This window comes from Hemibagrus wyckioides, linkage group LG13 (assembly GCF_019097595.1).
Source record: "Hemibagrus wyckioides isolate EC202008001 linkage group LG13, SWU_Hwy_1.0, whole genome shotgun sequence".
In the NCBI taxonomy this organism is placed as follows: Eukaryota; Metazoa; Chordata; class Actinopteri; order Siluriformes; family Bagridae; genus Hemibagrus; species Hemibagrus wyckioides.
In genome coordinates, this window is record NC_080722.1 from 18,189,584 (window position 1) to 18,206,862 (window position 17,279).

The 17,279-nt window shown below is 38.9% G+C and overlaps 1 protein-coding gene across 1 annotated transcript; it reads left to right on the top strand.

Annotated features, from left to right (window-relative positions):
* The first annotated feature begins 1,075 nt into the window (after positions 1-1,075).
* gsg1l2b (gsg1-like 2b) lies at positions 1,076-17,277 on the top strand. The gene is made up of 5 exons (XM_058407336.1): positions 1,076-1,696; positions 4,100-4,147; positions 5,597-5,749; positions 13,520-13,631; positions 13,728-17,277. The coding sequence occupies exons 1-5, from the start codon at positions 1,396-1,398 to the stop codon at positions 14,005-14,007; spliced, it is 894 nt and encodes a 297-aa protein (XP_058263319.1). The 5' UTR covers positions 1,076-1,395; the 3' UTR covers positions 14,008-17,277.
* The last annotated feature ends 2 nt before the right edge of the window (positions 17,278-17,279 follow it).

Sequence of the window (17,279 nt, forward strand, 5' to 3'; positions counted from 1 at the left end):
GGATAACATGCTTTAAAAAGTGTCATCGTCGGGATTCAAACTCATCTCCCAGCAATGGGGTGAAGGTTTTATTGTATTCACTGAATAAGATTTGAATCCATTCTTAGATTAAAGCTGAGCCGATTTAAATCATTAGTTTAAATAAGTTTGACTTCATCCACAAATGTGTCCGCAGTGTGCCTTTTTAGTCTCCCAGCATCCATGTGACATCATACAGATGAGTCAGAAAGCACCGTTTTCTCTTCCTCTGACTGCATAATATGAAACAGCTAAAAAGCTGAAAGGCTGCTTTATCCTGGTCAGAATCACAGCGGATCACAGGGCAGGAGGTATGAAAAAAAAAAAACTGTGTATGGGACAACAGTGCATCACAGAGCACACACATTGACATCTAAGGGCAGGTTAGTGTTGCTAATTCATCAACCAGCATGTTTTTGGGAGGTGGTAGGACAACAGGGGACTCGGATGAAAACCCATACAGACACAGATAGTAACCTGAGCTACGTCATTTGTTATATAAAAGAGATCTGTTACCAAAAAATGATCTTCTTTTACAATAGAAAAGGATGCTCTTCTTTCAGTTTTAGTAAACACTTTAGGCAAACTCTCTGCAAAGAGTCACAGGGAATCCAGAAAAACTGAGTGCATGGGCAACTCTCACTCTCTCTCACACACACACACACACACAGACCTAGGGGCAATTTAGAATAGCCAGACCAACTACATGCCTTTTGGAGACAGGTGGAAAGAAACTGGAGCGAAACTCAGCAGTTGTCAAGCAGCAGCACTACCCACTACACCACTGTGCCAACTGGTGCATGTTTTCATCATGTGTTAACCAATAAAAATCATCTGCAGTGTAGAGAGAACTTTATGGTTATGTCTCCATGTCTATCTTGTTTTGTTTTGTTTTTTTAATAAAATAAATTATGAGTCTTCAGTTCTCAAACTGGGCGAAATCAAGCACAACTTAAATGTTCATGCTTTTGTGTGCTTAATTGCAAAATGGCGTGAAGTGAGTGCGCGTGAATTATCGCTGGAACAAACCTTAAAGGGTGTGTTTAGAAACACTCACTCTGTGGCGAGGTAGTGTGCGGTTTAGGACGCAGCCAATGGAAGAGTGAAATGGGAGGGAGCCAAAAGTGCAAGGATCTCTCTCTCTCTCTCTCTCTCTCTCCTGACAGCATCTCTTCAGGTCCGTGAATGGCAGGACGAGGGCACGCGTCTCACACAATAACCTTTAGGACGCCCTGCAGGAGGGAAAAGAAGACATCTGACTTTGTAATCATCCCCGAAGCGGTCGTCCAGCGGATTTAAGGGCAAATAATTTAAAATAATAATAATAATAATAATAATAAATTAAATTAATTTCTTTCCCCCCTCCCCGCGCGCGTTATGGAGCGGCGGCGGCGGGCGTCTCTGGCGCTCGCGCTCAACTTGGCGGCGCTGCTGCTGGCCGCGTGCGCGCTCAGCACGAGCTACTGGTGCGCGGGGAGCCGGAAAGTGCTGAAGCCGTTTTGCACCGGGCCGCAACCTCCAACACACAGACACGCGCACTGCATCCGGTACAACAGCTCCAGCTCTAACGACAGCCGCCAGGTGCAGTACGTGTGGGAGACCGGAGAGGACAAGTTTGTCCTGAGGAAGTTCCACAGCGGTATATGGCTGTCCTGCGAGCAGAATATCGACCTGAGCGGTAAGAATAGCTTTATGTCTTCGTCCCACATCTGAACATCAACATCTGTAAACATTTATGGCACTTCTTCAGTCATTTTATTGTATGTTTGTTTGTTTATGCCTAGGTTATGCTTTATCTTATAATAAAATATCTCATAGTAAATACCTTATCTTAATAATATCTTATAATAAATACCCAAAAATAAAAACAAGAAAAGGGTACTAAACTGTATTATATTTGTCATTGTTCTGGTCCCCTTAAATACGCACCCACCTTTATTATATATCAATGCATAGAAATATGCATATAGGGTTACAAAAAATTCTGTTTATGTATCTTATATCACTTTTAAAGGCACAATACCTCCACATTTCCAGGTGAAAGCTCCATAAATATACATAAGATAAAACTGTCACCCCAGTGACAAGGAAAGGTACTGTTAAGTACCCTTTTTTTATCTGAGAGTGTAATGTTTGTCATTGGAAGCACCTCTAATGCACGACTCTTCAGTCAGACTGAAATGATACCATATTTTAGTATTTATTTAGGTTCTTTGTCCTTTGCTCCACCTTTCAGTACCATGTTAATTAACCCGTGGGTTATGTCACAGTCTTTCCACAGAGGATTAGATTAGATGAGAAGGAGCATTATTGAGAAAGATTGAGAATTATATGAGAAAGAGCACTCTTGGCACTACAAGTACAAGCTTTGAGTGAGAAAGGAGCTAGAAAATGTTCGTATTTGTAGGATTTCATTATAAATATTGATAAAAATGCTGTGCATGTGTTTTGTGGTCATTGTTTCGGGGGGGGTGGGGGGCGGGGGGTTGTTCAGGGGCGTTCATGGTCACAAAGTCGCCCGACGAAAGCATGGACTAATTTGCATCTTCAGTAATTCCTTGTGTTATTTTGTATATATCAAGAAGTGTTACATGAAGTAGGAAGATTTTCTGTGGATACTTAATGTAGGAGGCAATTGAATAGACTATGAATAATAATAATAAACTATAATAAGTCTATACATGGATCCTCAAACATGGCATATTATTGAAACTGATTATTTAACGACTTATACAGTGGATATAAGTCTTCACTCACCTGTTAAAATAGCAGGTTTTCATAATGTGAAAAAATAAAACCAAGATCAAACATGTCAGAAGACTTTATACCTTCAGTGTGAAATGTACAGAAATTCAGTAAAAAAAATAAAACAGAAACTTTTTAGGGAGAAGGGAAAATAAGAAGTTGTGATAATCTTGATAAATAAGTGTGCACCCCCTTAAACCAATACATTGTTAAAACACCTTCTTGGGATTCTATCAGCGTGGTACATCTTAACTTGACAATATTTTCTTGCACTTTCTCGCAGAAACATTCTCAAAATAACCCCACAGATTTTTAGTTAGATTCAGATCTAAGCTCTGGCTAGCTCATTCAGAAACACTGATCTTGTATGTATGTTTTGGGTCATTTGAGAAACAGAGAAAGGGAAATAAATTATCAAATTAAGTTATTAAACTATTTTATCCCTATTTGATCCCCAATGAGCAAGCCTGTGGCGACGGTAGCAAGAAAAACTCCCTGTGATGATATGAGGAAGAAACCTTGAGAGGAACCAGGTTCAGATGGGAACCTCATCCTCATTTGGGTGACACTGGACAGTAAATAATGTAAATGTAACTAAATAATGTCCTATCTACAACAACAACCAATGGCCCAGTGATAGTAGTCAGTTTTAATAGTGGTCAGTTGTTGGGAAGAATGCTGAGCAGAGATTAGTTTTTGGGATCAATGGAGATCAATGATTGGCTTTTGAAATCACTAGAGATCAGTGATTGGTGGTTAGGAACAATACTGTTCAATGATTGGTTGTTGGGAAGAATGGTAATCAGTGATTGGCCGTTAGGAAGTCATTAGTGTTCAGTGACTGGTTGTTAGGTACATTAAAAATCAGTGATTGTTGAGAATCAGGTTGTTAGAAACTCACAGAAGTGGTGGCAAAAGCTGAGCTCAGTCAGGCTTTACACCCTGGTGGTGACTGAGTGTATCTGCTCTCTCAGCTCATATAACCAGCAGCTGTGATGTAAGCTGCAGAGCTTTACTGAGTATAGGACTGTCGCTAACATCTGCTCATTTTATTTGTCACTAGGCTCTTCTTTAAAATAAAGTCTTTAAGGTTTTCTGAAAAGAGAGACCACAATGTTTCTTGTTTAAACCACTAATCACAAAGGTAAAAAAAAAAAAATACAAATTGTGGATTTGTGGTTTTGGTACTGGAATATCATTGATGTGAAATGTATTGTACACTCCTCTGCTGCTCAAGACAAAAGAGTGAACGCATTCAGTCTCCAGGGTAATGACATGCAGGCACCAGTGATTTTATATTTACTAGCCATTAAAACTATACTGTTTCTGTTAACAGGTGAGAACTGCAGAAGTTTCATAAATATTCCCCCTCCACATGAGAGAGGTAAGTCCTTATTGTTTGGTTTCTGCAGCTCGTTATGAACATGCAACAAATTTTATAATATGACAAAGAACTGCTTTCATTTTTAGTTCATTCGCTGGTATCATCTCACATCTGTCATGACTTTTTATAGTACGTTTGACACTCTGCTCTCTGCTTGTCCTTTATTTGACCTTTGAGATGTAATACAATGTTTTTATCATATAAATGTATGAAGAAATATATAAAATATATCAAGACCACATTGCTCTGGGTTAGATCATTGATTTTCTGTATATAGTTCATCCAATCAAAATCAGTGCTTCATTCATACCAGCACAAAGACAGATCTATCTCTACCGTAACATGTGACAGAACTGAAAAATTCATTGGCTTATAATATAGTGGTGTTGTCATGGTAACCTAGTAAACATTAACCAATAAGAGAAATGATGAAAAAGAAGGAGAACATATTTTTAGCTAAAACTGTTTGCCTGTACTGGAAAAGCATCTGTATCTTGGAAACATCTGTATCTTGTAATTTGTCTCTTTTGGATGCTTAGTGACCGGTATGTTTTATTTTTTTTAATTCAGATGGAAAAAAAAAGAGTAGGACCCAAAATTGAAATGCTTCTAAGGCTAACAATTTTTCACACAAATAAAATATTGGAAGTATTGAAATCAATTGTTTTATTTATATTTTGTAGTAGTTCCTTTGGTAGAATAGCAAAGCAAGCGGACTGTATTAGCTACAAACATTCACAAGGAGCACCAACAATGTTTAATACTTCCTTCCAAGCCAAATATTAGTTTGTATTTGTAGCTAAAGATACACACTTTATCAGGTTTAAGAGGTTGTGCTGTACATGACAAGATAAGATGTGCTAGCTTAGTGGTCAAAGTGCTACTACTAGGGCTACTGATCGGAAGGTTGTAAGCCCAAATCCTGGGTCCAACAAGCTGCTGTTAATCCTCGATTGCTCAGTTGTATAAATTAGGTAAATGTAAGACACTCAGGATAAGGGCGTCGCCCAAATGCTGTAAATGTAAATATGATGGGGTCTGGTAAGGACTAAAGTTGTGACTTGGGATCTGAAGTAATGTCAGACCACACTTGGCAAAAATCAGGCAAAATTCCAATTTTGCATAGAATTAAGAAATATCCATGTACACTGGATCTCTGAAATCATGAAAGGGTGTTGAACTTCAATTCCCATCAGCCCTTACACATCATTTGTCTAAATCACATCCTTACCTGGGTCTTGTTTCACCATCGGCACCACTATATAAGTTCCTGTTTTTAACACGTTATTATCAAGCTTTGGTTGTTGTTGTGTTTATTGTAGTCTCCTGTTTTCGCTGGTTTGTTTTTTGTTTGTATTTTGTTTAATAAAGAATCTATGCATGCATTCTCTACAAATCCCTGACACACATATTTAGTCACCTGATGTTCTATCTCTCCGTCTCCTTCAGGGGTCTTGTGGCTTTGCATCGTTGCAGAATGTCTTTACATCCTGCTCCTGGCCACTGGTGGAATCCTCATGTCTATCGAGGTCTGCCAATTCGGGAACGTCATAGACGGACTCAAACTCAACGCCTTTGCCGCCATATTCACCGTCTTGTCAGGTAACCGCTTTGATCCGGTTGAACTGTATTCGCCTGTGCGATCGTAAGAGCAAGTTTGCTTTCTGCTCGTAAGGTTAATTTCGAAAAGCGGCAGACCCAGGCCTCATCGTGATTCAAACGAAAATGTCACGTTTTGCATATCTCTGTGATCACACAGCTGTCTGTGGGGACGGCTTGGCGTGTTAACAAGCGGGAGCGGGAGCAGCAGGGTGCTGTTCAGATGTTGTGTCAGAACTTTGGCCACGTCACTGACACTTTTCTCAGAGGACGGCGTTGTTTGTGGTCTGAGGAGAGTGACAGATTTAGATGTTTGTGCTACAGAAGGCTGGCCTCTGAACCGTGATCCTGCATTCAGATAGCACATAAAAGACCTGAGGCAAGATACTCTGTAAGCCTTACATTATGCAATTCTGTTTGCCAATCTTTGCTTCTTTATGCATTTGAAGCTTTTAAATTTAAAGCTTCATGATAATACATTTAGGCCATGTTGTACACACTCTTATCCAGAACAACTTACATTTATACAGCTGAGGGTTAAGGCCCAGCAATGGCAGCTTGGTTGCCTTGGGATTTGAAGCCACAATCATCTGATCAATAGTCCAAGGTCTTAACCATTGAACAAATTTATGCAACCTCAAGAACATAATGTACTTTATTTTTATGTAACTCACAGAAATATAAACATTACCATTTAAAATGTGCACATACCTGCTCAGAGAAAGTTTTTTTAAATGTTTTTCAAGACATTAACACTATGAAACAACACATATGGAACTGTGCTATAAACAAGCAAAGTGTTGACAAAAATTAAACCTATTTTTATTTGAATTCTTAACAAAAACTTAACACTATTCCTGAAGAAGCTTTGCATACATCTTCTGAACCAGCTTCATGGAGCCAAAATTTCCCAAATTGTGCAGGACCCCAAGTACTTCTCAAGTTCTGAATACGTTTTGTGTGACCGTTTGGTAGAGTCACTATATTTCATTAATAATTTTTTTTAACTTAACCCAATTGGGCAACGTATTGGGCAACCGTTTGGTAGAGGCCTATATTTAAATAATTATGGGGTCTGTTAAAAAAAACAGTTATATATTGTTGTTATTATTGACCGAATTAAATAAATAATGCAAAGTAAGAATTTTTCCATTGCTTTGGACATTAAAGGGTTAAGGAAACAATTTAATATTTAATTAAACATGTTTTAGGTTTAAAAGAACTTATTCAAATATGTTTGGTTTCAGAAATATATTATTCTTTCTAAGATCCCCGGGAAAACAAATATCATTTCACCCTCTTATGGATTATTTTCCATAAACAGCACATTTTATCATGTTTTATCCCTTATTCATAGACAGTTTCTTGACTGATGTTGATTTTTATGAAATACAGTCAACTCTTGGCATCCTGGCACCAGAATGACGTCTTTCTTTTATTTATTTCTTTTAATATGCACTATATTGCCAAAAGTATTCGCTCACCCATCCAAATAATCAGAATCAGGTGTTCCAATCACTTCCATGGCCACAGGAGTATAAAATCAAGCACCTAGGCATGCAGACTGTTTTTACAAACATTTGTGAAAGAATGTGTCGCTCTCAGGAGCTCCGTGAATTCCAGCGTGGAACTGTGATAGGATGCCACCTGTGCAACAAATCCAGTCGTGAAATTTCCTCGCTCCTAAATATTCCACAGTCAACTGTCAGCTGTATTATAAGAACGTGGAAGTGTTTGGGAAGGACAGCAACTCAGCCACGAAGTGGTAGGCCACGTAAACTGACGGAGCGGGGTCAGCGGATGCTGAGGCGCATAGTGCGAAGAGGTCGCCAACTTTCTGCAGAGTCAATCGCTACAGACCTCCAAACTTCATGTGGCCTTCAGATTAGCTCAAGAACAGTGCGCAGAGAGCTTCATGGAATGGGTTTCCATGGCCGAGCAGCTGCATCCAAGCCATACATCACCAAGTGCAATGCAAAGCGTCGGATGCAGTGGTGTAAAGCACGCCGCCACTGGACTCTAGAGCAGTGGAGACACGTTCTCTGGAGTGACGAATCGCGCTTCTCCATCTGGCAATCTGATGGACGAGTCTGGGTTTGGTGGTTGCCAGGAGAACGGTACTTGTCTGACTGCATTGTGCCAAGTGTAAAGTTTGGTGGAGGGGGGATTATGGTGTGGGGTTGTTTTTCAGGAGCTGGGCTTGGCCCCTTAGTTCCAGTGAAAGGAACTCTGAATGCTTCAGCATACCAAGACATTTTGGACAATTCCATGCTCCCAACTTTGTGGGAACAGTTTGGAGCTGGCCCCTTCCTCTTCCAACATGACTGTGCACCAGTGCACAAAGCAAGGTCCATAAAGACATGGATGACAGAGTCTGGTGTGGATGAACTTGACTGGCCTGCACAGAATCCTGACCTCAACCCGATAGAACACCTTTGGGATGAATTAGAGACTGAGAGCCAGGCCTTCTCGTCCAACATCAGTGTGTGACCTCACAAATGCACTTCTGGAAGAATGGTCAAAAATTCCCATAAATACACTCCTAAACCTTGTGGACAGCCTTCCCAGAAGAGTTGAAGCTGTTATAGCTGCAAAGGGTGGACCGACGTCATATTGAACCCTGTGGATTAGGAATGGGATGTCACTTAAGTTCATATGCGAGTCAAGGCAGGTGAGCGAATACTTTTGGCAATATAGTGTATATAAATATATACACATATATATATATACATATATATATATATATATATATATATATATATATATATATATATATATATATATATATATATATATAATTATATATATATATATATATATATAATTATATATACATACATATATATATATATATTTATATATACATACATATATATATATATACATAACACTCATACATACAAGCTAAATCCTTATGTATTCAGTTTGATTCAATTGCAGTATATTATCAGTTGCACACTATATTATTAGCTCAGGTAGATGTTTTAAAACAGAACTGCATTATCAGTTATTGCATTGCTGTATAACTTGTAACTGAATTTAGCATAAAGACGACTCCGGTTTATTATTCCCCTGCAGAATATGGTCTGTTTCGCTGACTTCTCTTACGGTAAATGCATTTTGTTACACTTTTTTTAATTTATCAGGCCTGATGTGATGAAATCCTCACAGGCGAGATTTCACACCCTGCTGGAAGGACAGATTTATTCATTAATCAATAAGACAATCTAAGCTGAAAGAGAGAAAGCAACTGATAGAGCTAGAGCGTGGGACAGAGGAAGGTTGATACCAGAGAAAATTTTGCTCTTTTAATACATAAGTATCGGTATCAGAGGTATGTTGGGCTAGATTGAGTTTATCTGACATGTGCACCAGATACCACACAGCAGCAGCTACACTATAACTAACACAGTGCTGTAATATAACATTTTACTATACATATTACATATTAGCAGCTACTCTTATCATATGCTACAGTCTATGTGTTTGAATGGATCACCCTTCTGTGAGATCCTCACCAGAACCATTTATAACATCACGCTACTGAATGTAAATGCTTTGTTCTCTCAAATCATTGAATTAATGTTGATGCAGTGGAATGGTCCAGTTAAGGAATATAATGTTTCAATTCAATTCAATTCAATTTATTTTTGTATAGCACTTTTAACAAAGAGCATTGTCTCAAAGAAGCTTTACATGAGAAACAACATAAGAAAACAACAAACATATAAACAGTTATCCCAAGTGAGCAAGCCTGAGGTGACTGAGGCGACTGTGGCAAGGAAAAACTCCCTTAGATGGTATGAGGAAGAAACCTTGAGAGGAACCAGACTCAAAAGAGAACCCATCCTCATTTGGGTGACAATTGTGTGATGCCGATACAGCATGTGTAGAGTGTTATGTGAATCAATAAGGAGGTTGTTGTCCACAGCGCTGCTTTGAATAATCCCCAATCCTCACAAAGCAGAACCCGGCTGGAGCTGGTCCATCTCCGGATGCCACTGGAGCCGGCACAGTCTCTGTATGCCTCGGGATGGGTAGAAGAATGGAAACAATGGAACAGCATTAGCGTAGCTGCTGTTCATAATATTAGCAGTACTAGATGATAATGTGCACTTAATCAGATGTACTGGAGCACAAGATTATGGGATGTGTTAGATGTATGCCAGGCTAAAGAGATAAATCTTTAGTCTACATTTAAACTGGGAGACTATGTCTGAGCCCCGAACACTGTCAGGAAGACTATTCCAAAGTTTAGGAGCTAAATACGAAAACACTCTACCCCCTTTTGTGGACTTTGATATTCTGGGAACTACTAGAAGTCCGGAATTTTGCGATCTTAAAGAGCGTGGTGGATTGTAACGTGTTAGAAGACTGGAGAGATAGGTGGGAGCTAAACCAATCAGAGCCTTGTACGTAAGTAGAGCTAGTTTATAGTCAATTCTAAACTTAACAGGTAGCCAGTGCAGGGATGATAATATTGGGGTTATATGATCAAATTTTCTTGATCTGGTAAGAACTCTGGCGGCTGCATTCTGGACGAACTGTAGCTTGTTTATTGAAGATGCAGGACAAACACCTAGTAATGCATTACAGTAGTCCAGTCTGGAGGTCATGAATGCATGAACTAGTTTTTCTGCATCAGACACAGATAAAATGTTCCTAAGCTTGGCAATATTTCTAAGATGGAAGAAGGCTGTTTTTGTGATATTGGATATATGATTTTCAAAGGATAAGTTGCTGTCTAATATTACACCCAGGTCTTTCACTGTTGAGCTAGTAGTAACAATTCATCCTTCTAGATGCAAGCTGAATTGTGAGAGCTTCTGTGTTCTGGTTTTTGGGCCATTAAGTAATATCTCTGTCTTATCAGAATTTAGTAATAATGTTTGGGTGTGCCAACACGGTGTAGAGCAATATATTACTCACCATCATAAAAGCAGTATATGGATGAAAATTTTCTGTCCATCACACTATCCATATGCGTTTTTTGAGCATCCCATTCCAGCTTTAGTCCTCGCTTTTCTCTTATAATAAGCGCCACTCTTCTGGGAAGACTTATGAATTGGATTTGCCAATTCATCCACAAGAGCATTAATGAGGTCAGGCATTGACTGAGGTTTGGGGTTCAGCTGGTGTTCCAGTTCATCTCAAAGGTGTAGAGAGGGGTTTGGGGTCAGGGCTCTTTGTAGTTCTTTGACTCCAAACTTGGTGAACTTGCAAAAGGGCATTGTCATGCTGGAGCAGGTTTGGGCCTCATAGTTCCAGTGAAGGGAAATTGATGATACAGCATCCTAAACAATTATGTGCTTCTAGACCGATTAGAAAATCTGACATATGGACGTGATGGTCAGGCGTTCACAAACATATGGCTTGTAGTAGCAAAATATTCAGTATTATCTATCAAGAATGAAAAAAAGAGGCCGGTGCATCAGTCATTTCTACTTCTCTAGCTCTATATTGTTGCAGTGATGCAGCTCCCAAATACTTACTCCACATAATCCTTTTAGATCACAGTGCTTCATCTAGATAGATTGCACTGCATCGTTTGCTTTTGACGTAAGTTATTTAAAGGATGAACACCAATTGACCTAATGTGTTTGACTTTGTGTGTCCTGTATTCCTTCCGCTGAGTAGCACTCACTGGAGTCCATCAGCGCAAACGACTGTGTCTCCTTAAACATTCACGCTCTGATTCCCTCAAGAAGTGCCGCAAAAGCAAACCAGAGATAAACAATTCTCTTCGTTAGAACAATTTTACTTCAGGTCCCTGTTGCCCTTTTAACTGGAAGAGCCTTTAATGATGACATGAAGATGGGGGATAAACATTGGAGTACTTGGATGCTTAGTTAAGTGGATATTTAGATTGTTTAAATATGTAGTTGCAGAAAAAAGAGAAGCGTTGCCTCATTACGAGGTAATGTCTGGAAGAGCCATGACATTCAGCCATCTTCGACTCTGGTTTCGTCTGTTTATGTGGTTTAACACTGTCCCCTAATGGCAGCCTGCAGTCATGTCAACATGGGAGACCATTGGGAAAAATGCCAAAGACAGATAGACATGTATGAATAAACAGACCGATATGTAGGTTATAGATAAACTAAGAGAAATTGACAGCCAGAGAAATTGCAATGAAATAATAATTAATACAAATAGATAATGTCAATTGATTGTGTCAGTATTTGCCATGGGTTAATGATGTCTATACAGATTATACCGATTTAGTGTAAATATCATGACAGGGTGAAAAATGAAAGAAAAATAAATTACAGTACATCATACATACTTTGTTTATTTTTATTTATTTTATTTTTTTGTATTATTGGGTGGTCTTCACCAACTTCTATAAACAAACAAATAACCTCATGTGACAATGCAGAACCCTGATGCTGTATATTCTAGAAGTGTTTTTAGCTCATGATCTTTGTCTAAGTCTGAACCTGACAGGCAGCCAGGTACTGGTCTGAAATATTCAGCAAAAATTCATGATATTATCACACTTCACATGAGCCACAAAACAGCTCTGAAGACTGTACCAAAGATCCACTTTCATGTTATACAGTGCATACAAGATTTTAATCCTTGTCACTAAACCTGCAAAGCGTTGATTTTGGTTTCAGTTCACCAAAACACATTACACTAAATGTTGCTGCAATGAAGTTTGGTAAAGATTGTGCAATGCATTCTAGGAATGATCTCCGTAATGATTTCTGTCAAGCAACTTATGATATGAAAGTTATGAAAGTGGAGTTTCAGAGCTGATTTTGCAAGAATCTAAACTGTGCAATTCTCAAACTGTGATACTTGTGCTTGTTTTTTTCTCTTCTTCTCATTCCTACTGACTGGGTGGAAAGAAAGTGCACTCATGGGCATATCCTGGCAAATTTGTTTCAGAAATGTTATTGCTCCTAATTGTGCTGAATGGTTACAACCGCTAATGTATTTTTTGTCTATTACATGATTTGTGCAGGTCAGCAACCAAGAGTTGGAAGTCATTTGTTTGTTTTCCCATATGGCCATAGAAAATTTATGATGAATGCATATGTAAAACCTTATATTTATATATATTTATACATGTTTTTGTGACAAAATTCTACTATACATAATAACGTTACTTTAATACTATTACATAATACTACTACAACTACTAACTCTTTGCTGGAGAGGACAATTATTTCATTAATGCATGTAATGTTTAATTTATACAGTCATTGTTGCTCATTTTTATGAATTTTTCTGAGGGCCAATATTCCTGAGGACATTGTATATTATATAGTTTGTTCCTGTTATAATAAGACATAGTCCATCTCTTGTGTAGGATTTTTTAATTAAAATTTCTTTCGTATTTTGGAACAATTCATATAAAATTTCTAAAGAAATGGACTACTTCTACTGGATTTTTTTTTTTTTTTTTTTTATGGGATCCATTTGGGTTCCAATTCAGAAAATACTTAGAATTATTCTAATTTCAAAGAAAATCTTTTAGGATTTTAAAACACTTAAAGCCCCCTTTGTAATTTCCAGTAACTTTCCAATAACATGTCATTAGTTCCAATAAAAGTAGAGTAGAGTTTCAGTAAGATTTCAAAAAGATCCTACCAATAGAAATAGAAAAGATTCTACTGGACAGACTGGAATTCTAAAAGAATATGTTGACAAGGGATATGGTGCATTATAAACTTACAAAATTTTTACTATCATTTTAAATCATTCATTCATTCATTCATTCATTCATTCATTTCCAAATAATGCATTTTGGGTGTTGTTCTGCAGGTCTTCTTGGCATGGTAGCACACATGATGTACACAACAGCTTTTCAGCTCACTGTAAGTCTGGGCCCTGAGGACTGGAAACCCCAAAGCTGGGATTACAGCTGGTCTTACATGTAAGTATCTTTTTTGTGTGTTTACTTTACTTTTTCACCTTTTATTTATTTCCTGACTGCAGAAAATTCTGATTATATGTGTGTTGTTTTCTGCAGGTTGGCCTGGGGATCTTTCACGGCATGCATGGCGTCCTCGGTGACCACCATCAACAGATACACAAAGACTATCCTGGAGTTCAAGCACAAGCGGAGGAACATGGAGAAAAACCTGAAGATCAAGCAGCAGCTCCTGGAGCTGGACTGCCCAGAGCAGATGTGGGACATGTATATCAGCTCTGTGCCCAGCACAGCCGAGGAGCTGCTGGAGCTGTCCAGTCCCAGCCGTAAGCTGTCCAACCACGACATGGGCGATCAGCAGGGAGAGGAGTACTGCTGAGGCTAGCGTTAAACCTTGTCTACTAAACTGTGTGGAAATTCCATGCTTTTGCAAATGTGTTACACTGGTGGTGAAATGTATTTGCAAATGGCATTGGAAATCACAGTATTAGCTTGCTGTCCCGCTGGCGGGATGACCTTCTCATCGTCTTTATAGAGTTGCTGCTTCAGTTCTTTGTGAAGATTCGGTTTGTTTCCTGTAAAACGTATTATACTGTAAGGTATTTGTGAACTTCAGAACTATTTGTTGCTCTATTCTATCAAGCTGCTGCAAAATCCGCTAGCCACCGCACTGTAAAATCGTAGATCGTTTGCTTTTATCTTTCAACTTTGCCATGTGACACCGCAGCCAATTGGAGCATCTTGTCAGAAGCGTGACTCTAGTAGTTGCAAGGCAGAGACTCCGACTGTCTAGTGGATGATACAATCTGTCTGCAACTTCCAGCAAGGTTCAGCACCTTAACATAGGGCACAATGTTCAGGGCAAAAAACATCTAGAGTTTCAACAGTAAAAACATTTCTTTACACGTTTTCACCCCTACAAAACCCAGTCAAGCCCAAATCTGAACCGTGCTCCTCTCCCACAGCCACTCCTCGGTGATATGTACAACATATCCCCCAGCTAAGGAATCTGTTGCCTTCTCGTGATTTTGTGTATTTGTGCTGTTTATAAATGAGGCCCCAGGACAGGACTTTGATTTTTTAAACTAAACCTCCCCCGGCGTATTATATGACCCGCTGCTGCTTGGCACTGCCACGTGCTCTTAATGAACTAAGTCTGGCCTCAGATTACAGTGAGGGCTTCGAGCCAGGGCAGACTGTTATCTGGCTTCTCTACAGAGTTTAATCAATGACTGTATATACTGACTGGATTTTATGTACTGTGTTGTATAGCTGGCTGAAGGTGATGCTGTGGTTGTTAGTTTTATATTCATGTATTGATGTTCTATACAGGTAAGTGACAAATTAAAGGAAAAAAAACAATACAAATTGATTTATTAAGGTCTTTTGTGACTATTAACTGCCCAATTGCTTCAGGGGACCGTGATACTGATTCTATAAGAAATTTCTGGAATAATACTGGAGGATTGAACACCATTGTTACACGGACAATTCCCTCAACTGGTGTTTGGAAGATCCCAGTCCAAAACTTCCCAAAATCTGTGTAATTGTGGGTGGCTATGAAGGCCAGAGCATACACTCAACTTCATACTCATCAAATCATTCAGTGAGCTGTTGTGTAGTGGGGAGGTGGAGTCATTCTAGGAGAGACCACTCCCACCAGCATAGAAATGTTAGGGGAATGGAAAAAGGGGTCGGTCAGAGGAACTTTGAATTAATTTGCCGCGACACTTCATTCTAGGAGGACAAGAAGAGACAAAACCATGAGAGCAAGATAATTACCTCCCACCTCCCAGAGAATAACATAGCCAGTATTTCCTTTAAATTGTCACCGGTCTAAGGAAGAACTATGAGAATCATCTTGTGGTTCCACAAACATTTGCTGTATAATTCTTTAATGTTGTGCTGTCTATAAGGTTATGATTTTGTCTGTTTTTTGTTTATGATTTTTCTAGTCCTGGTTTTCGCATGTGATGCTGATCAAGATTCTGTTAAACCACAGCATGCTCAGAACAGAATATCCATTTATGCTAGATTTTCTGGGTTTATAGATTTGTTCAGTAATCAGTGTTGTGGCTATTTTTCTACTGAGGATGGTAGATATTTATTTGTATTTAATATTACTAAATGTGTAAAAGTAACGCTTTAGACAGAGTCAGTCTATCAATATGTGACTCTGCAAAGCTTTTATATGAGTATATTATATACTGTAGATGCTCTCTAGGTGGGAGGGATGATTTTACACTCTCTCCTGTCAATCAGAGGGACACGAGCCAATCATGGGCGTCTGTGAGCTCATGCAGGATCATCAAAAAAGACGTGGCTGGCTGGTGTCTCACAGGAAGTATGTGTTAGCCATCACTTTCCCCTGCTGGTAGATCGTAGATGTGATAGGAGCTGGATAGAGAGAGAGAGAGAGAGATTTGGTAAGTGAACAACTTGGGGAGAAAATGGGACCATATAAAAATATATGTTTCAGAATTGTTTGGAATCTGAATGTCATTCACATGCACAAGTTCATCCTGAGAGAAAGTGTAGTGCAATATCTTGGTTGTGACAAGAGTTCAATTAAAGAAGGAAGTTCCACCGAATTTTTCCACCGTGCCATCACTGTTATCATGCTAACCTAATCACGTGCCGAGACTTGAAAATAAACTGAAATGATGCAATGAAGACTGAGTAATTACATTCCCAAAATGATTCAGATGGTGATAATTCTGTGCCACCAAAACATATATATTTTGTGACCTATGTGTGAATTATACAAGCAAAGTACAAAAAAACATATAGTCAATCTGAATAACTCTATCAGATTTTTTGTGCTTGTGTGATTACAGCAGAGATTATTTCTCCATATACATGTCCTTACTTGGCTTTATTTTCTCCTACTGTACTTGAACTTCCATTGGATTGGGAACACCTTTACACCTGCAAATTCAAGATCAGGCAATGTTTTTCCACGTCCAGTTTGGGTGAGGCTGTGTCCACTGTAGCCTCTGATTGCTGTCCTTGACTGACAGGAGTGGAACATGATGTGGTCCCATAATGTTATCCAAGTATCCCAGCATCAAGGTTTGGTATACTGTGCGATCTGAGATGCTTTTCTGCTCAGAACAGTTGTAAAGAGTGGTCATTTTATAGACAGTAGCCTTTCTTTCAGCTTTATCAAGCTCTCTCTTCTGATTTCACAGAATTGTTTTTTTATTTTGTTTTAACTTAAGGGTGAAAATCATTTTGAAAACACTCAAACCGACAACATTTTGTCTACATTCTGATCTTTGATGCTCTTGACCTGTATCTGCATGATATAGTGCATTGTGCTGCTGATTTGATCACTGCATCAGTGATCTGGTGTACAGGTGTTCCTAATAAGGTGGCCAGTGCATGTATGTTAGTTCTCATTTTGTAATACTGGAATATTATCAGTAGGTATACATTGCACACGTTTTCCTCAACAGTTAGGGGACCGTAAAAGGAGACCAAAAGCGACAAAATGCTTGAATGGCCACAAGGTGGCACTGCGTCAACGTTTTTGACATTAGCTGTTGCACTAATATAACCCAGTGTGTATTAGGGCTTCTTATTTACTTCTTATTTATATCCCGTTGTACAACTGTGCTACATGTGCCCTTCAAACAAAGGGACGTTTAA

What these genes read in the sequence shown, in the direction of transcription:
- gsg1l2b (XM_058407336.1), top strand. Translation starts at nt 1,396, where the DNA reads ATGGAGCGGCGGCGGCGGGCGTCTCTGGCGCTCGCGCTCAACTTGGCG. An exon ending in CATATTCACCGTCTTGTCAG is followed by an intron (nt 5,750 to 13,519) that starts GTAACCGCTTTG and finishes GTTGTTCTGCAG; the next exon opens with GTCTTCTTGGCATGGTAGCA. An exon ending in GATTACAGCTGGTCTTACAT is followed by an intron (nt 13,632 to 13,727) that starts GTAAGTATCTTT and finishes TGTTTTCTGCAG; the next exon opens with GTTGGCCTGGGGATCTTTCA.